Here is a 21,395-nt window from a genome sequence, read left to right as displayed (position 1 = left end):
GCATTCATCGTTTCTGATATTATCAACGTCAATTTGCAGGTATTAAAAAAGTTAGAAATTGTCAGACTGGATTCCCAGGCTACTGAAACGCTAAAGAATCAGGGAAGCTTCTGGAATAGGGGCGTCTTCTATATCTTGCAATATACACACACAGATGAGATATGGTTTTAGATATGACGACATTCGCACATAAAGGTTATGGCAGTATCCTTCGCTGCTACATTGTACGCGAACTAAAATAAGATACCGTAATACCGTCCGTACACCACAACCTTGCTCAGAAACTGGAATCTTGCTCAGAAGCTGGGATCCAGGAGATCGCACAAACCACATAACTCACGAGGAGCACGAATTTTTCTGGTTGCAGTGAATTGTAGACCATTTGCTGACCAATAAAGCTCAATCGTGTGAAATTGGAGGCATTTTGTTCTTGTTAATATGAGCTCCCTAAATGTCTCTAAACCTCCACACGCATATGTGCATATAAATTTAAAGTAGGCTGATGGTCAGGTCATATGATTGTCCGCATTATTTTCACAAAAACTAATCTCTGTCATTACGATAAACAAAGATAATGGTATGTAACTATATAAGCGATACATTGTAAATCTATTATACATGTAATTAATAAGATGGATAATATCAAACAGCTTTACTTGTAGAAATTCTTTAGCTTGCCATGGGAGTCGTGGTTTTCTAAAGGAGAAATAAGACGTGTGAAATTGAAATAAAATATATGCTGAAGGTATGTTAACTAGTGTTAAAGTTTTCCCGTTTGTAAGATTTAAAATTGCATAGGAAAGATATACAGCATATCGGTAACAAGTTTACAATGAATAATAAATTATTTAAAAGTTGCAATTTGTTTCAATATATTGTTTTGAGTTATATGGCTTCGTGATTTGATGATCCAGTTATAACTTTTTGTAACATTAACTAAGGATCTTTCTAATATCCTACCGTATTCCCATCAGTAATGACGATTAAAAATAATTACAGTTTTGTAAGGTCCCTACAAAATAGACGAAACTGATTCGGATATTTCCGGTGTTAGCAGTCCATAAATGAAAGTTCGTTCGCCGGAAGCAATTAAGCATTAGTTGTCTCCTTTTTGTTTCAGATATATTTAATTCAACTGCAGGCATGTCAGTTTCAGACTACCATGAGAATTTTCCCTCGAATTCACCAAAAACTGTCGAGTGCGACTACGACACGGTCAGTATATCCGGCTCGTTACTGGAACAAAAGACAACAATCCGGCAGAATCGTAGGCCCACCGACACTCCTGTTGGTGGTTCTTATTTCGAGTCTTCCCTGCCAAATATTGTAGGGTCTACTAACTCTGACACCGTGTATCTGATAAAGTACGAGCCATCTCTGTCTTCCAGGAAATGGTTTGTTGGTCCCTACTGCTTCTTGTATATGGCAGCATATATTACATCGTATTTCACATTTATACAGTATGTGTACGCAAAAATTCAAAAGGATTTATTTCCAGATATAACCTCTTTCAATATGTCAGGAGTGTGTTATGCCAATTCAAGCTCAGCAGATTATAAAAAACAGACTGTTGTACAACAGAGAGCTGCCACGTGGAGTATGTATTATAGTTTAGCTGCTGGAATTCCCGCCATTTTATCTAACATAGTATTTGGATCATCTACGGACAAGTACGGGAGGAAGTTTTTATTCTTCTTACCCTGCATAGGAACGTTCATTCGGATGTCAATATCTGTTCTGGGGATTTATCTTGACATGGATTTAAAACTCCACCTGATTGGTTATTTTATAGAGGGACTGACGGGACAGATGTTTACAATGTTACTTGTAAGTTTTACGTATGTGGCTGATATAACTTCAGCAAGTGGGAAAAATAGGTCACTTGGAATAACTTTGATAGAACTGTCTATCGGCATGGCTATGGCAATATTCAGTTTTACTACTGGATATTTCATACAAGCGTATGGTTTCTTTTATCCAATGATGTCCGCTGGTGTCATGGCCGCAGCAAGTGTTATCATAGTGTTAGTTATTCCAGAAAGTTTTCCTAAAGAAAAGAGGAATTCAAATGAGTCAATTTTTCTTAAACTGAAAACAGCGTATGATTTATTTTTCGGGTCGTTTAACAAAGGGCGGAGATGGATGTATAACACACTAATATTAACCTTTGCACTTGCACTGTTTACTGTTTTTGGTCGGGGTAGTGTAGAACCCCTGTATCAGCTAGATGCCCCATTTTGTTGGACTTCAGTAAAGCTTGGCTTCTTCGGTGCACTGCGAAATTTCATGCAATCGATTGTTGGGATGGGAATGGTGAAAGCCATGCAGATGGTTATGTCTGATGAAGCAATAGCGATGATTGGGTGTTTGTCCTTTTCTGCCGCATACATACTGGAAGGCTTTGCAAAGAATGACATACTCATGTATTTAGGTAAGGACATGGTTTTACTTGAACGTCTTAAAATATATGTTATAAGTCCATTAGAGGGGAGAGGTGATCTAGCGGATAAGGTGTCGGCCGCTCAATCCAGGGATCGTGGGTTCGAGCCCCACTGGGGTCATGTCCATCACTTCTCATATGATACCACTACTGGTTTTTCCAGGAAGCGGACTCGAGAGTGGTTCCAATAAGCTTGAAGCTTTTATCATAATCGAGCTAATACAAATCAGTATAAACTAAGTCCATTATAAATATGAAAGCGGGGCCCAGATGAGATAATTATGTAGGGATAACGCATGTTTTTTCGTGTTAAAACATCTGCAGAATCCCGATGCTCGAGCCCGGTAGGGCGAGGGTACCAACGATTCCCGAGGGATTCTGAAGATGTTATAACACGAAATGAACATGCGCTAACGCTATTCTAGCATAAAACGCGCAAAACTATTCTCATTATGCTTATTTCTGCTAAAACACGCTTACGCTAAAATGACGTCACGTTAACGGGCGATGACGTCAATGTTTTGTTGCGACCAAGAAAGAGCGCTTCTATACTTTCTCTTCTGTTTTAGATTAATTAGAATCGAAATAATCGTGTTTTACTTAAATCGACAAACTCAAAATCGGTTATACGTCGCCAGAATAAATCACTCGGTCTACGCCCTCTTGAAATTATTCCGCGGACTTATAACCTCTTTCTTGTATAAGTAATGTTAAAACATGGTTTTTCTATATCTTAAATAAACAACTATTTTATCCCGCAATGTCATTAAATTTCCATGAAATGCTCGGGAATGTCTGCATTGTTTTTTCACGTTGACGTCATTTCCTTTTGAACTATCAAACAGCAGTTTTATGCTAGAATAGATGTAACGTTATTTTACCGTCAAGGATTCTCACGAAACTTCCTGACTTATATTTATTTAATTCCAACACTTTTGTATTTCAGTTCCAGTTGTTGGATCGGTCGGATTGTTAACAGTTCCGATGTGTAGATCACTTATGTCGAAACTGACCAGATCTGATCAACAAGGTAATGAATTGAAGCTGCGGGCTTAGCCTTTTCGTTGCCTATATGACAATATGTGGTAAAGTTTTATTATATTGTACGATTTTATGCATTATGTTATGAAGTTCTGTAAAACTAAAATTTATAGCATATAGACTAAACTGTTTACTAAAATCTGCTATAAAAATCCTGTATGCTTTTAGTAAAATCTATGGTGGCGCTAACACGTCAAAACGACAAACTAGGGCATTAAAGGTCCATTACTAAGGGAAAGTGAGTTGGCAATTTTTTTCATAGCCAGTGCATAGACTTCTGCAAGACACTAAATAATGAAGATTGGCAGGTCAAAATTTACAGAAGGTCTTTGGAACTCAAAGAAATGTATGTGTATTATGTTGAAATTTCAATGAATCGACAGAATGACCCCCCAGGTCTTTTTAACTTTCTTCATACTTCATAGAAAAATAATTGTACATATACTGCGATTTATTTCGAATTTCTACATACCAACTTTCATTTTCCAATAAAATGAAATAGTTTCTGTGCTTTTTAAAAGAAATTAAAATGTTCACTTTCCTTAGTATTGGACCTTTAATACAAAAGTCGTATTTCTCATAATTTGTCGCTTTGGCGTGTTGATCCATTTGAAGGGCGCAACATGACAAGTGTGAGGTATTTGTCTGTCGATCTGGTGTGCCCTTTAAACGCGTCAACACGCCAAGACACCGACAAACTAGCGCGCCAATACAACAATTACGGCTGTTGGCGTATCGGTACGCTAGTTTGTCGTTCTGGCGTGTTGGCATTCTTCAAATGCGCAAACAAGCCAGGGCAAAATGGCAAAAATAATACATGTATGTTTATCGCTTTCATAAAATAACAGAGAAAGGATTAAGGTATTTAAAATGATAACTTTGCAATATATTACAACGTTGAATTGTTTTAACCTGAACATTGATTTAACCTAATGACCTAGTTTTTTCATCTAAAGTAACCCAGTTTTAACTTGACCTAGGTTTCATAGACACAAACATGCCGACTAAAACTTATGATGGTCATACAGAAAATGTGGCCTTTAGAATGTTAACAAAGTTTTTTCTATTATTTGACATTGTGACCTAGTTCAAGACATAAGATAACCCAGTTTTGAGTTGAAGACAAACATTTAGACAAAGTTTTATGTTGATCAAATAGAAAATATGGCATTTAGAGTGTTAACAAAGTTTTTCTATCATTTGACGTACTGACCAAGTTTAAAACCTCAGGTAACCCAGTTTTAAGCTCGACCTTCATTCTACAGGGACAAACATTTTGACAATTTTATGATTATCATGTTTAGAACGGTCAGTTTCATAAAGATAAAAAAGTGTGGCCTCTAAAGTTAGAATGTTTTTTTTCTTCTATAATCTGACATGGTAACCTAGGTTTTTACCCGAGATGACCCTGTTTCATTCTCTTCGAGATTTTACTGAGGGATACATTCTGCCTTTACGTAACAAACACTGACCTCTACCGTGTTAAGCGACATACGACTTGGACGCACGACGACGGGCGACGGATACAGGAGTATCACAATAGCTCACTCTAAGCTATTTCTGCTCAGATGAGCTTGAGAAGCACCAATCACCATAAAATCATTTAAGAACACTACTGTTTCGCCCACGGGTGTTGACTCGAAATATTTCAACATTTTGCAGGGGCTGTATTTGCTGCTATAGCTGCTGTAGAAACTGCAATAAACCTTGGTGGTTCTGTGGCGGCAAACGAAATTTACTCTCATACAGTTGGTTTCTATAAGGGATTTGTGTTCTTCGTCTTCGCAGGGTGCTGCTTGGTTGGATTTATGTTAATGGGGTTAGTATGTTTTATTCAAAAAATGCTTTACGTAGATACAATAAATCTTTGCGATTACTGTCAGTGTTTAATAGTTCACTTTGAACTTTCGTTGCAGGACACGATTAAACCTTACTTTCATTACTTTCATTGATCTGCAGTTGCTTTCTACGGTTTCCACCTGTGTACACGTACTGATTAATTTGTTGTTTTTGAGACAGTTTTGTGCAATAACTGTGTAGTATTACTTTGATTTTTTTCTGTTTCTGCCAGTACTCTAAACAATTATACTGTGCAGGTCTTGTATCGTTATGGTCTAAATAAAGTAAATAATTGTACCCGGAAAAGCTGGGTACAAGGTTTTTTACGGAATCCTGTTAGTGCCATGCCCCTCAAAGGCGACGCACGACATGGCGATACGACATCGTGACAATGCGATACGATGCGCGACAATGCGATACGACACACGACAATGCGATACGACGCGCGACAATGCGGTATGATATTCGTCAGAATGTCGCAATGTCGCTTCGCAATGTCGTGCGTCGAGTTGGCAATTTTGGCACGATATGTCGTGATGTCGCGTCGCATTGTCATCCGTCGTATCGCATTGTCGCGCATCGAATCGCATTGTCGCGGTGTCGTATCGCATTGTCGTGCGTCATGTCCTGCATTTTAGCAATGCGTGACACGCGACAATGCATACGACGCGCGACAATGCGATACGACACATGACATTCTCAAACAACATTGTCGCGATGTCGTGTCGCATTGTCGCGTGTCGCTTTTGCGCCAATAGCACGACGTGCGACATCGCGATACGACACACGACAATGTGATACGACGCGTAACAATGCGATATGACAAACAGCATTCTCAAATGACATTGTCGCGATGTCGCTAACAGGATTCCATAGTTTTTACATGATACTAATTTGATTTAATATGTCACCTGCTACTTTCGTATTTGCAGGATATACAGAGTTGGATCACGGCGAGCAAACCCACTTTTTCTTGAAATCCAGTGAACCGATATAGTGGCTACACTTTTGAATCATATTTCCTACCCCACAAATGCGTGTGTTAAATAAATGACTGTGAATATAATGATTCAGGAATCCAGTCTGACAACACTTAACTTTCTTTTTCTTTCTGGAGGGCAGTCATGGGATCTTTCTTAAAAACAAAATGTTTTTTATTCTTGTCCATTACAATATATAGGTACATGTATACTTCCTATTGTCATGGTTTCGCATTTAAAGGGGCAAAACATTGACTGTTTTAATAAAATACTTTCAATATGCAGTCCCTTGCTTTTTATTACACTTTTGTGAAATAACTTTAAATCTAACAACATTTTCTGTTATTTTCTTATTATTACATTCAAGTGTAATCCAGGCCCATGTAGCGAGTCTAACTGATCCTGTCTATCGATTTATAGTCGGTACAGAGATTTCGGCATGAATTTACTTACATGGAAAGCAAACGAGTGACATTGATGTTTTATGTTTTACTGAAAGTCAACTTGATGAAAATGTAAACAATAATAATATTCGTTTAAAACGTTTTTCATCAGTATATCTTAAATGCACAATTGTGAGGTATTGTCTTATATTTTATTTGTAAGTTTACTGTCTCATGTATTTGTATAAATATGCAAATTGAGAATATTTGAAATAAACATGAAAACATGAAAACTTTTATGTTCAACTCGAATTCTACTTTACCTGTATCTCCGTTAAGTGAAAGTTAAATTGCTGGCAGCATTTTACTGTTATTTAGCATTTATTGATAGCATTTATTAGCATTGATAGGGTGGGGTATTTATTTCTTTGCTATGCTGTTTTAAAAAATATGTGTATATCCGCAATCACATTTTCATAATGGATATTTGAAATAAACATGAAAACATGAAAACTTTTATGTTCAACTCGAATTCTACTTTACCTGTATCTCCGTTAAGTGAAAGTTAAATTGCTGGCAGCATTTTACTGTTATTTAGCATTTATTGATAGCATTTATTAGCATTGATAGGGTGGGGTATTTATTTCTTTGCTATGCTGTTTTAAAAAATATGTATATATCCGCAATCACATTTTCATAATGGATGTCTGTAGGAAAATTATAATTTTGATGACTTTTTTGCATACAAGACATTTTCTTCTGCAATGTAGATTTTAATGAACTTCTTATATTTGTAAACTGGTATGATAGTCTTACCTTTGGTACAATAAAAAGTCTAGGCCCTCGTGCTTTGCCTATGATAAAAGAGACAAGCTAATTTCAAGATGATTTTATTACCTTATTTTGATTTTACGTGTAAGAAGTCCTGTTTAGATATTAAATCTTAAGAAAAAGAGTCCATAGTCCAGGTCATAACTGGGTGAGAAGCAATTGCTTTAAGCTAATACTTAAGCAGCAAACAGATCTCGTAATGAAAACGATTTGTATGTTTGTACCTCTAAGAATAATAGTGAATTTTCTCCCTCTGTATAATTTTCTTTTTACCAAATGAAAGAATACGCGTACAACCATGGGGTCAGGTCTTGCTCTGTCCGCAAGGGGAATTTAATTCGAGTGGTCGATAAAGGATGAAACGACATATTTAATGAATATTTTTTTTTAACCGTATGACGTTTGAATTTGAATGTAAATATAATTGTCATCTTTGTATATGCCTTATCTGGTTCAAACGACAGCCATTGTTACCTTGTTTTTAGGTAGATCTTTATGTAGGTAGGTATGCTTATATGTTGTATGCTGTAGAATATTAGTTAACATCAATGATCCTATGCTCATAAAGTTTTTGTATTTAATGCATTTTGATAATTACAAAGAATGTAATAGACGTGCCCGCACCTGGACTGGCCCCAAATGTAAATGTGCCATGTGTTTATAGTTTCTGCTTTAGTTGCTTCCCCTGTGTTTCTTAGTTTTTGTTTAGTTTTGTTTGTGCTTTGCTTGCTTTGTCGTGATAATGCATGCATTTTATAATACCACCGCCTTTAAATGTATTTATCTTTATTTCTGTGTGTGTAATCCTTGGTCTCATTTTTAGCTTAGTTAAAGCCTGTTGTATGCTGGTAATGTCGATGTCTTCTTATTTTTCTTGAGTCCATTATGTTTTAAGTTATTTTATTGTGCTTTAACATGTATGCGATTTCTTCTGTCTCTTTTTTTTTTTTTTGTTTTTAGTGCTAGCTATTTTTATGTTGCTTTAATGTGCTTTTATATGTGTGTGTTAAATTGTGATTTATTCTTATTTGCTTAGTTTCAGCTTTGTTTTATGTTGCTTATATTTTATATTTCTTTAAATATGCTTTAACATGTATGCAGTTTCTTACAGCTGTTTTACATATGTTGAGCTTATTCACTTGTGTTTGTCGGAAAATAGCTTAAAGCTAATATGTTATAATGTTGTACTTGTGTCTTGTATCACCACCAGAGTTGAAAAATAGTGGTACCGTGTTTTCAAAGAAGTTTATTACTCAGTGGTGTTTGTTGAAGGCAATTTTGTCTTTATGGTGAAGTATTTATCTCTCCTACTTTTTTGTTAACTAGTCAAATAAATTTAATGGCTCGGTAACCAATAATGTACGGATAAGTGACGAGTAAAGGCACACTTTAGATACATGCATTCGTGAAACATCGGGTATTTCCGTATCTTCCGTATAAAGGCTAGTAAAACTCACGACATTGTGAAAAAATAGATCACAAACAAACCAAGCAAACGTCAGTCCGATTTTGTCATACTTTAAGGAACGTATATCAAAGATGGTGTGCGAAAAGTGTAAGTAAAATGTCTGTTGTCTTGTTCCAGATTACTTCATGTTTGACTGAGTGAAACCCTGTTTGTCATCCTGCAATAATTCGACTTTCAGTTTCAGATTGATTTATCAGGTCCCAGATAAATGCTACAAGACCAATACAAGTTCCAATACAAGATAAGTCTCATAAACCTTATAGTAATAATATATAGGTGGTACACTAAGTGTCAAAGTGGTACATAACGTGTCTGGTACATAAAGTGACTGGTACATAAGGTGTCGCACCCCCAGTTTATATTTGTTACGAGCAATCTAAACGAGGACAAAATAATGGAGAAATCACAGTACACAGTCGTGTAAAGTTACTGGTTTTATTGCTGGTTTTATCGCATCTTGAGTGTATATGCGATAAACGTTAGCCAGACTAATTTGACACAATCCTAGGAAATAGGGGTGCGTACCGGTTCTCGATATGTATCGAATACCGGTATTCATGGTTCGATCGATACATTGGATCTAAAGTTCCTGTATCGATCAAAATATCGATAAAAAATAAACTAATCATTAACTACATGGTAAATAGCCTCTTTACCGAAGATACCCATGAATAATGCGCAGATTTTTTACCCCCGGGACCACCCCGGAATCGTGGATGTGCATTATACACAGGTATAGACGATTTTCCAACTTCAGGACAAGTTTTGTTTCCAACGTTTGCCATTTTGGTAAAGGGAAACTACTCTCCATGCTAACTGCCACCGCTAAAATCTAAGATTGCCGTTACGTTCCGTAAAAGATTGAATGGTTTAATTTTCATTCAAACAAAATTAATTTCATATAAACTAAGAAGTATTTTGATGAAAAAAATTTCAATAAATCACAAAATTTATGATACTAATTAAAGATCGAGTATTATCTTTAACCGAGATCAAACTGTGAACAACAAAACTGACAGAGGTGACACACTAATTGCCGGTAATTACTGGCTATTTGATCGTAACAAAAAGACTATCACACCTTTTGTTCTCGGTTTGAATTGAGAAGCTCATGTCATTTTTGAAAGATACCATTCCGAAATATTGAATCAACTGCTATTTATTTCTTCAAAATAGTTAATTTAAAATGGTAAAACAACAATTCTAACATGCTTGCCTCTGTTTCCTAAAGAAAAATGTATCCAAGTCCTGTGATTTTGTCTCAGAATAGACTGACCTTAAAAGTGATAAATCAATACTAGTAATAAAGTTCATATTGCATTACTATAATGGACTTGTACTCTGTTATTATTCCGTTAGAAAATATCATATGATATATCGAATATCGATCATTTTGTATCGATACAAATACCGTATCGATCATTTTGACCGATACGCACCCCTACTAGGAAATATTGAGATATTTTTTCCTATGAGCAATATCTCCACTCACGCGAAATACACAAAAATCCAAAATAGTAGAGGAAACTTCCTATGAAATTTTCATCGCTGCTGACGCTTTACATTCTATAGGTTTAATAGTCCAAATAATAGGACGTTTTGAGACCATGTGAGAACTTTTGACTGTCGCCATCCCTTCACTTGGAGGGATGACAACTATAAGATATCAAATCAAAAAAATAAGTCATCCTGATAAGCCAAATGAGTAAGGCTATAGGTTTAAATGCCAATTGTGTTACCAATTAGAGATGAATTCAAATAATACTTACATGTATCAAAAGGGGATTCAATTCCTCATTGATAAATGTAAAAATTGTCAGATAATTTCCAGAATTACGAATTTTCTGGTGATTTAAACCGATGTATGTACTGTACACGATTAACGTTTACCGTGTCTACACAGCATCATGCACAAGCATTAAAACCATTAATTTTACATGACTGTGTACTGTGACGCAAGTGGAGATATTGCCCATATGAAGGTGCCAATTAACAAGTTAGCCATAAGCAATCAAAGTGAATACAATTAATGTAAGGGCGTGCTAGAAAAGTTGATTATTATATTCTCTAAAGAAAAATATTTTGGTGAAAGGCTCGTTTTGGAAATTGTTGCTTCTCTCAAGGTGTTGCTCATACTTAACATCTGTTTAGGAATCACAAGAGTCCAGGGCCCACCCTGGCCAATGATTGGCTGTAGCCAAATAAAGAAAAAGCTATTAAAATCATACAAAAATATGTTTAAAATTGCAAAATGGACCATCAAATTTGTAGCCAAATTGAAAAAATTGTAGCATAAGTGGCATTTTATTAGCCATTGGCAGAGCAGCATTGGCATCACATGCTCCATCCTCATGCAAGGTGAACAATTATTAAGTTATTAGTGTTGAAAAATGAATGTACTGTTGAAAAGATTTTTGCAAGATTTCTTATAAATAACCAAACATATTATGCAGTTGTGTAGAAGGTAGTAATCTGTTGCAATGCAGAAAATTTACATTTTTCTTACATTTTTATCAATATCATTTTTTCAGTGTCATATATACATTCTATGCCAGACTTGGTGGAAATGAACATGCTGTAAAGTTTACACAAACAGTGGGTGAGCTAAACTTTAAACCTATACCAAGGCAGACCATGAGCTTGATTTTTCAATTGCACATTTGTAGTACAGTGATTGTTATTATTTCAGGTCAGAAAAAGCTTGGCAAAGTGATAACACCTGACCCATGGAAGTCTGGTGCAAGAAACACAACAGGTAAAATTGATTTTTTTTTCTAATATATATATATCTTAAACAAAAATATAGAAGCAGTTATAATGTTTTACTCCGTTTGCTTGGTCAGTGCTGCATTGATGGTTCAGCTCATAAATCTTATACATCCATTCTATCTCATCAGAGGCCCAGCATCATCCCAAGATAAAATTAATCTCTTAATTTCCATTACAAATGATTTTATACCTTAATAAAGCCCAGTTTTAGCAGAAATATTTTGGAAATTATTTCACATGTTGTGTTTTATTGTATAGTTATTCCATTGCTTACAGGTACTTAACAGATATTGGAAATTTGTACCAAGGATGTAGATATTTACGTCCTTGTTTGTGTACTCTAAATTTAGTGTTGCACATTTTTGTTTCTGTTTTACAGAAGGAGGTGGCCGGTCAGTGAATGAAAATAAAGCACTTACAATGAAAAAGAACAGGTATGTGCAATTTCTTAAAAACCAGTGCCAATTGCAATTATGTACTACATTTTCATTATGCCAATAGTATTATCCGGTTCAGCCTTAAGCAGGGCTTTATTTCTTCTGTACTATGAACTGTTACTAGGCCACTTTCCCTAAGACATAATTTTTTCAGATTATGCAATTTTCCCCTAAAATTGACATTATTTCTCCTTACCAAGCTATTTTATGCCTCAAAGCTTCCCATGTTCAAGACCCATCACACTATATTTTATACTCATCATCTAAAGTTTCCATCCATCTGAAATGAAACTTGGTATATTTCAACAACCTGAAGTGGACGTAACTGTATGCATGTTCTTGGAACTTTCATGTACAATAGTTTTCTGGACTTGCAGTCCTTTTTAACTCACCTGAGCCAAAGGCTCATGGTGAGATTTTGTGACTGCTCAATGTCCGTCATCAGTCGTGCGTCGTCCGTCAAAATTTTCTAAAAAAATCTTCTTCTTGAAAACCACTGGGCAGAATTACACCAAACTTCACAAGAATGATCCTTAAGTAGCCCTCTTTCAAAATTGTTAAAAGAATTGAATTCCATGCAGAACTCTGGTTGCCAAAAATCTTCTTATCCAAAACCACAGGACCTAGGGCTTTAGTATCTGGTGTGTAGCATCATCTAGTGGTCCTCTACCAAGATTGTTCAAATTTTCCCCCTAGGGTCAAATGTTGCCCCGCCCTGGGGGACACATGGTTTATATAGACTTATTTAGGGAAAACTTTGAAAATCTTCTTGTACAAAACCACACAGCCTAGGGCTTTAACATTTAGTTTGTAGCATCATCTAGTGGTCCTCTACCAAGGTTGTTCAAATTATCCCCCTAGGTCATATATGGCCCCGCCCTTGGGGTCCCAAGTTTTACATAGACTTATATTGGAAAAAAAAGTTTAAAAATCTTCTTGTCTGAAACCACAAGACTTATGCCTTTGATATTTGGTTTGTAGTATTGTCTTATAGTCCTTAACCAAAATTGTTCAAAATGTACCCCCCGGGTGAAAAGAGGCCCTGCCCTGGGGGTCCCAAGTATTATATAGACTTACATAGGAAAAAAGCTTTACAAATCTTCTTGTCTAAAACCACAGGACCTAGGCTTTTGATATTTAGTATGATGCATTGCCTAGTAGTACTCTACCAAAAGTGTTCAAATTATGCCCCTGGGGTTAAAAGAGGCCCACCCTTGGGTCACTTAGTTATTATATGAGTTTTATAGGAAAAAATACTTAAAAAATTATCTGATCCTTTTTCCAAGACTGTTCAATTGTTATTACCTGATGACCCCAAGTAAAATGATGTCACTTGACTGTGACCTTGACCTGCTGACCTACATTCTTGTTTTTTAGGATACGGCCTTTAAATTTGGATGACATACACAGTTTTGCACACCGATCGTAAAACTGAATTTCATTGACCATGAATGTGACCTACTGACTTTCTTGATATTTTAGCGTCAGTTTGACATTTGAAACATGTAGCTCACATTACTCAGGTGAGCGATCCAGGGTCATCATGACCCTCTTGTTTGGAGTTACAGCCCATTTTTAGACTTTTAAGTATTACATCAGAACATTGTCTTCTCAGTTCCTACAGTTTTCATCTAATTAAATGAAACTTGGTATACATCATCAACATGAAGTGGACATGCAGTGCACATTTTATTGGGACTTTCAGGTCCAATTACTTATTTCAGTGTAACTGCCCTTTTTTAGACTTTGAAATATTACAAATACATCAGAACATTGTGTAGGCTTCTCCTGCAGTTTCCATCCAATTGAAATGAATTTTGGTGTACATTATCAACACGAAGCGGACATGTGCATATTGCTGGGACTTGTATATCCAGTTACTTTTTTCGGCAGTTCCAGTCCTTTGTCTTGGACTTTTGGAGCTACAGCCCTGTTGTGGACTTCATTTATCGTTCTGTCAAGCATTTACAAGGGACATGTGTCGTATTATGTTGACATCATTCTTATTTCTTCCTAATAATCGACTTAGGTCCCTTTCCATCTTGGTAAAACAAAGTCCTGATCAGTCTTTGGCTATTTTTCATGCCAAACTACCTTATTGGTTATGCACATATGTAAGAAGTATCACCGACTCCCTGAGTTAAAAGATACTGGAATTTTAAAGGAAAAAAGGTGTGATCCTGTTGTGCATTAATGTGCGATTAATACATGTTTACTTGATAATACAAAATAAAAACGAAGAACTTGCTTGTCTTGCAATATAAATAAGAGAAATTAGTATTTTCAGATACTCCCCTACAGGAAATCATATTGACACTTTCAGATACTCCTTGTACAGTAAATCATATTGATGTTTTCGAATACTTTTTGTGCAATGCATCATATGAATTTATCTTTTCAAACATTCACCTACTGTTTATCATATTAATTGATATTTTCAGATATTCCCCGTACAGTACAGCATTTGAGAAATGTAGAATCTGTAAGTCTTCGGTCCATCAGAAGGGCTCCCATTACTGTCAAGGTATATTTTATAAATGACATTATAAATGTGTAGATGTCTGTTCATACCTGGCGTTAGATTATAAGGGTTACATGTCTGCCTTTCTAAAGACAGGGTTTTCTGAAATTTAGAACCCATGCGCTTGTTCTTGATCAACAGTCCCAAGGATTTCATTTATTAAGAAAAACAATGCATACAGTTCAAACAAGAGGGCCATGAAGGCCCTGTATCGTTCACCTGACCTATTGACCTAAAGATCATCAAGATTAACATTCTGACCAAGTTTCATTAAGATTTGATCATAAATGTGGCCTCTAAAGTGTTAACTAGCTTTTCCTTTGATTTGACCTGGTGACCTAGTTTTTGAACCAACATGACCCAGATTCGAACTTGTCCTAAAGATCATCAAGTTTAACATTCTGACTAAGTTTCATGAAGATACATCATAAATATTCCCTCTAGAATGTTAACAAGCTTTTCCTTTGATTTGACCTTGTGACCTAGTTTTTGACCCCACCTAACCCAGATTTGAACGTTAGCTATAGACCATCAAGATTAACATTTTGACCAAGTTTCATTACAATATGATCATAAATATGGCCTCTAGAGTGTTAACAAGCTTTTCCTTTGATTTGACCTAGTGACCTAGTTTTTGACCCCACCTGACCTAGATTTAAATTTGACCTAAAGATCATCAAGATTAATATTCTGACCAAGTTTCACAAAGATATGGTCATAAATGTGGCCTTTAAAGTCTTAACTAGCTTTTCCTTTGATTTGACCTGGTGACCTAGTTTTTGACCCGACATGACCCAGATTCAAATTGGACCTTAAGATCATCAATATTAACATTCTGACCATGTTTCATGAAGATACAGTCATAAATGCGGCATCTACAGTGTTAACAAGCTTTTCCTTTGATTTGACCTGGTGACCTAGTTTTTGACCCCAGATGACCCAATATCAAACTCATCCAAGATTTTATTGAGAGTAACATTCTGACCAAGTTTCATTAAGATTGGGCCAAAATTGTGACCTCTAGAGTGTTAACAAGCTTTTCCTCTGATTTGACCTGGTGACCTAGTTTTTGACCCCAGATGACCCAATATTGAACTCATTCAAGATTTTATTGAGAGTAACATTCTGACCAAGTTTCATTAAGATTGGGCCAAAAATGTGACCTCTAGAGTGTAAACAGACAATTTGTTGATGACGGACGGACGACGGACACAGGGCGATCACTAAAGCTCACCTTTGAGTACTTCGTGCTCAGGTGAGCTAAAAAAAGCATTTGCTAGTTTATGCAAGAAATCTTTTCACAGATCCCCCTAAGTCTTGATCAAAGATTGTACATTGTACCATTTAAAACATTGAAGTTTGATATTTGCTGGCGGGGGGGGGGGGGGGTCGAGGTTTCAGAAATAAGCACTGGAGTGGGTAAATGTCCTTTCTACCATTTCATCTTTGGGGGAATTGTCCAGCAGTCCACTTTTTTGTTTGGGGGCAAATGTCCAGATCCCCTTTAAACATACTCTGGGAGAAACTAATAATGTACTCGGCTGCCTTGTTTTGTTATAGAAGGATGCTTGATGTGATACTGCAGATATAATTATAATGTAAAATATATAAATTGAAAATTATATTTCCTTTCCTTGTGTACTTACCATTACCATAGAAGCTCCTGTTAGTGATGGGAAGGTAGTATATTCCCTCTCCTGTCCAGCAGCAGCAGCCCCTTGGCCCAGTACCTTCAGTATTTTCTAGGGAAATGATTGAGCAGTGTCAAAATTACATTTAACACATTCAGTAGAAAAAGTTTCAGAGAGTATTTGCATAATGGAGAAAAACTGAAGGCTTTTGAATTTTTTTTGAAGGAATTTATAACTTTAGCATTTAAGGATTTTTTTTTACATAGCTGGATAAGAATTATATTGAGGTAATAACCACCAGTATAGAGACTGCACATATGAGTTACAGGCACAGCAAAATGCTGTCTGAGATGATTGAACTGGAAACAAAATTGCTTGTATGTCAGACTGTGAGTCAGTAAGCCAGTCAAACATTAGTTTGATACAGTGTATTTATTGCAGGCTGTGCATACAAGAAAGGAATCTGTGCAATGTGTGGCAAGAAAATCATCAACACAACAAATTATAGACAGTCGTCTACTTGAGATCTCAATGTTGAATGGCATAATGAACTGTTTTTAATTTGAAAGAATATTTGTGAAGGATTCAAAGGTTTCAGTTTGGAAAAAAATGTGTCATAACATATCATCACAATTCGTAATGGCCAAGAAGCTCCACAGTGACACATTTTATCATGCATTTTATGTTTTGTCTGAAAACTGACTTAATTTCATGTGACTTTGATATATGTTAAATGTGTTATAAAATGCATAATGGAAATACATTCAGAGCATCTTATTTCAATATCAACAAGAGCTGTCAGTGGACAGCGCGCTCGACTATTCTCAGTGCTTGATAGTATAATATAAGCAATGAGTAAAACTTTAACATTACAATAAGCATATTCTAAGTCGAAAAGGGGTCATAATTCAGTCAAAATGCTTGATAGAGTTGCCTCCTCCTTTTTACAGACTGGGGTCATGATGGTAAACAAGTATGCAAAATATGAAAGCAATATCTCAGTGGACTTTGAAAATATTTGGGGTGGTACGCAAACTTTAACATTTATTCTAAGTTGAAAAGGGCCATAATTCAGTCAAAATGCTTGATAGAGTTGCCTCCTCCTTTTTACAGACTGGGGTCATGATGGTAAACAAGTATGCAGAATATGAAAGCAATATCTCAATGGACTTTGAAAATATTTGGGGTGGTACGCAAACTTTAACATTTATTCTAAGTTGAAAAGGGCCATAATTCAGTCAAAATGCTTGATAGAGTTGCCTCCTCCTTTTTACAGACTGGGGTCATGATGGTAAACAAGTATGCAAAATATGAAAGCAATATCTCAATGGACTTTGAAAATGTTTGGGGTGGTATGCAAACTTTAACATTTATTCTAAGTCGAAAAGGGGCCATAATTCAGTCAAAATGCTTGATAGAGTTGCCTCCTACTTTTTACAGACTGGGGTCATGATGGTAAACAAGTATGCAAAATATGAAAGCAATATCTCAATGGACTTTGAAAATATTTGGGGTGAGTAGGATAGCTCCCCTATTCTTCGAATAGTCGAGCTAAAAATCACATCTAATTATTTATAAACACGCCATGTACCCGGATAATCCTAACTCTGTTCAGCGACCCTAACTCAGTGCCAACATGGCTGACAGAAAGACGATGTATGTAGTTAATTTCCTTGTCTTTTTTCGTGTTTTTGTGTGAGTATGCAATGTTAGCGTAAAACTTTTGATAGTCATAATATCCTGTATTGATAACATGTTTTGTGTACTAAATATTTCAATCGAAATGTCACATTATGTGGCTGGAAATCATTAAAATGTACTCAAAAAGTCTTCAAAATGAATATGTTTTATGTTTCTAACTGTTTTAAAGTACCAGAAATTGCAGCAAGACCTTACTTATTAAATGTATTAGTTCCGTAAATATCTCTTTGACAATTTGAACCCGTATCAGAGTTTTAAATCGATTTTTATAGCTTTAAAAAAATTTTAAATTTATTAAGAGGGGGTTTTTTTAAAATTTTTGGGGAAAATTTCCCAACGGTACTGGGAAAAAGTGCTGGATAAAAAAAAGAACTTAGGGAAGGGGAAAAAAAAACACCTTTAAAAAACGGGGAAAAGCTGTTCGTTTGTGCTTTTTTTTTTGGAATGCTGATTCCCAAATTCTTTGAGGGGGGATTCCCATTCCAAAATAAACCGCCCCGGGGATTTTTTGCCCGGGGGAAAAAAGTGCTTTTTCCCTTCTGTGGTCCGCGGACAAGCATACTTTTTCAGGTTTAAAATGAGGGGAAAAAAAAAAAAATAATTTAGGGTTGTGTGTTGCTTCAGGGGTATGGGGGGGTGATAAAGAAATGGGTTTTTTGACATGTTTGCGCAAAATGTAACCGGGGGGATATGATAAAAAATCAGAGAGATTTTAGTCCCAAAAAGATTTAATTTTAAATCCCGGGAAAGTATAAACTTTTTAACACTATTTTTAAAGCTAAAATTTTTCCCACAAAAAAAACCCCTGTAAATAAGTCAACATAAGAAAAAAGCTGTAATAAAAAGCAAAAATGGGTTAAAAAATATTAAAAACCCAAAAAAAGCATTGGCTTAAGTAGATAAAAAAAACCCCAAACACAAAAATTTTCCCTACTGTTACAGCGCATTTTAAAACCCAAAAAAGACCATTGTAATAGCAAAAAAAACGAAAAAGTAATTTCCCATACAGATTTAGGGAAAAATTAAAACAAAAAATAAAAAAAAATTTGCTTTACACTCCCCCAAAAAGTTGGGGTCCATTTTTAAAAAAAAAAATTGGCCCAAAATTTAAAAAAAAAAAAAATAAAAGAAGAAACCCTATAAATGCTTTAAAGGGTGGGGGGGAAAAAAAATACTTAAGTAGCGAAGAAAAAAATTTGGGATTTAAGTAAGATTCTGAACCCAAAAAATTTAAAAAAGGGAAAATAAGGGTTACACACAGAGAAAATGAAAGGCATTTAAAGAAATCAGGAAAAATTTAAAAAAAATTTTAACCCCGTTTTGCAGCCCAAATTTAAATTTAAAAAGGGACACAGAGATCGCAAGTTTTGACTAAAAGAAGTCCGGGGAAGTTTTAAAAAGTTTTTCTCTGAAATTTTTTGGCTTTGCACCCCTTGCGTGGGGGAGGTTTCGGGGAAGACCTAAAAAATCAGAACCTGCTTTCGCGATTTTTTTGACTTTTATAAAGTTAAAAGACCCAAATTTTTTAACCGCTTATTTTTACCACCGTTTCTGTGTTGCTTTTTTTTCATTGTTTCCCAAAAAAAGGGAATCGATTCCCGTTTTTTGCGCTTTCCTGAAGGTTTAAAAAAAACAAACCCCGAGCAAGTTTAATTTTTAAAATGGACAAATGGTTTTTAAATGTCCCTGGAAAAAGTGGGAAAAAAGTAAAGGGTTTCCCAAACCCCCTTCCCCTCAGTCCTTTCATCATCCCCCACCCCCCCCCACCAAACAACAACAAACACACACCCCAACCCCCACACACACAACCCCTTTTTTCCCCCTTTTTCCCCTTTCGAAAAATATCATATTTTAATAATAAAAATAAATTTTAAAACCCTTTAAAAAAATATCAAAAATATTTCCCTTACACCTCTATAAAAATCCTTTCATATTTCGATTAAAGATTTGAAACAAAAAAATTCTTCCAAAACTCTGTGTTGGTGTGTGTGTTGGTGTTGTGGGGAGAGAGAGAGGGGGGGGGGGGAGGGAGGGGGTTGGGGGGTAAGAACTTCGAAAATCCGGGGGTATTAAAAAAATTTTTTTAAAGTAAAAATAATAAATTTTTATTTTTACTGGTTTTTTTTTAGGGTTTATTCCAAAAAAATTTCTATTTGGGATTTAAATTAAAATTATGAAAAAATATTTTTCCCTTTTGTTTGGGGGAAAAATAAAAAAATCTTTAAAAATTTTGACAAAAATTTGAAGACAAAACCCAAAATTTTAAAAATAAGTTTCCCCCAATCAGACCTGTCATGTAAATCTTCCCTTTCTATAGAAAAATTTGTTTAGTTAGGGGGGTTTAAAACCCTCAAAACAATTTCATGTAAGTTAGGTTTTTTTCCATTTTAAGTAAAATGAGTTCGGTTTTTATCAAAAACAAAAATTAGGTTTTTTTTTCCCCTTTTTTCGCTGTCAGTAAATTTTAAAAAGTAAAAGTGTCAAATGAGTGGGGTTAAAAAATAGTGTTAAAAGGGGCCCTTTTAAGGGGGGGATATCCCTTTTCTTTCGAACCAAACCCCAAAATAGTCGAGGATCAAAAATAAAGTATTTTTTTAAAAATTTTTTTTTAAAAGTTTTTTATTTAAAAAGGGTTTCCTTGTTCGTCGTTTTTCCACCTGAAAACCAAAAAGGTGATATAATTTTAAAATGATACATTTTGAAATAAATTCCCCTTGATCATGGAGAAAGTATAACAACCCGAACTTCCTTTTACATTAAATTTCCAGAAAAAAAAGTTGTATTTGGCTTTTCTTTCCGGGCCCTGTTGGGGACTGGTTTTGGGCGCTTGAAAAGGTTTGATTAAAAAGGGGACATGGGTGATAAATTTTTGTAAATTTAAAAAATTTTGGTTTTTTTTTTATTTTAGTCAAAAATAAGCTCAGTTTAAATTTTTTTTGGAAAAAACCAAAATTAAATAAGCCCGCGATTAGGGTAAAACAATAATAAGAAAACCCATCCCCTTTTTTATCATTAAATGAACGTTATTTTTAAAAATAAAAGGTTTGGCCCTTTGACTGTTTTAAATTTCCCCTGGGGCATGTAAATGTGAGCAGAAATCCCCCTTTGGGGGGGTTTTAATTTTTGTTTTTTTTCTTGTAAAAAAAAGGGCCCTAAAGGTTAAAAATCACCAAAATTTTTAAAAAAACAACAAGAAAGTGCCCCGTTGTTTTTAAAAATTTTGGGTTGCCAAAATTTTTTCAAAAGGGGCTCGCCTTATTCCATTCAACCCCGGGGAAAGGGATATTAAACAATGTTGATAGATGAAAAAAGGGGTTTTTTGCTTCCTGAGGGCCAAAAGGGTCATGGTGAGCT

The 21,395-nt window shown here is 35.4% G+C and overlaps 2 protein-coding genes across 2 annotated transcripts; both read left to right on the top strand.

The window, feature by feature from the left end:
• Positions 1-576: 576 nt before the first annotated feature.
• Positions 577-6,970, top strand: LOC123545754 (solute carrier family 46 member 3-like). Its single transcript, XM_045332062.2, has 5 exons — positions 577-745; positions 1,121-2,431; positions 3,387-3,470; positions 5,144-5,300; positions 6,253-6,970. Exons 2-5 carry the CDS (start codon positions 1,144-1,146, stop codon positions 6,305-6,307), a joined length of 1,584 nt encoding a protein of 527 aa, XP_045187997.2. The 5' UTR covers positions 577-745; positions 1,121-1,143; the 3' UTR covers positions 6,308-6,970.
• Positions 6,971-8,969: 1,999 nt separating this feature from the next.
• LOC123544700 (cysteine-rich PDZ-binding protein-like) lies at positions 8,970-18,255 on the top strand. The gene is made up of 5 exons (XM_053541418.1): positions 8,970-9,069; positions 11,672-11,737; positions 12,131-12,185; positions 14,630-14,712; positions 16,782-18,255. Exons 1-5 carry the CDS (start codon positions 9,054-9,056, stop codon positions 16,862-16,864), a joined length of 303 nt encoding a protein of 100 aa, XP_053397393.1. The 5' UTR covers positions 8,970-9,053; the 3' UTR covers positions 16,865-18,255.
• Positions 18,256-21,395: the final 3,140 nt, after the last annotated feature.

Source organism: Mercenaria mercenaria, chromosome 1, assembly GCF_021730395.1.
Source record: "Mercenaria mercenaria strain notata chromosome 1, MADL_Memer_1, whole genome shotgun sequence".
Lineage (NCBI taxonomy): Eukaryota > Metazoa > Mollusca > Bivalvia > Venerida > Veneridae > Mercenaria > Mercenaria mercenaria.
Note: the sequence above shows the minus strand (reverse complement) of the source record. Positions and strands in the feature narration are given on the sequence as shown.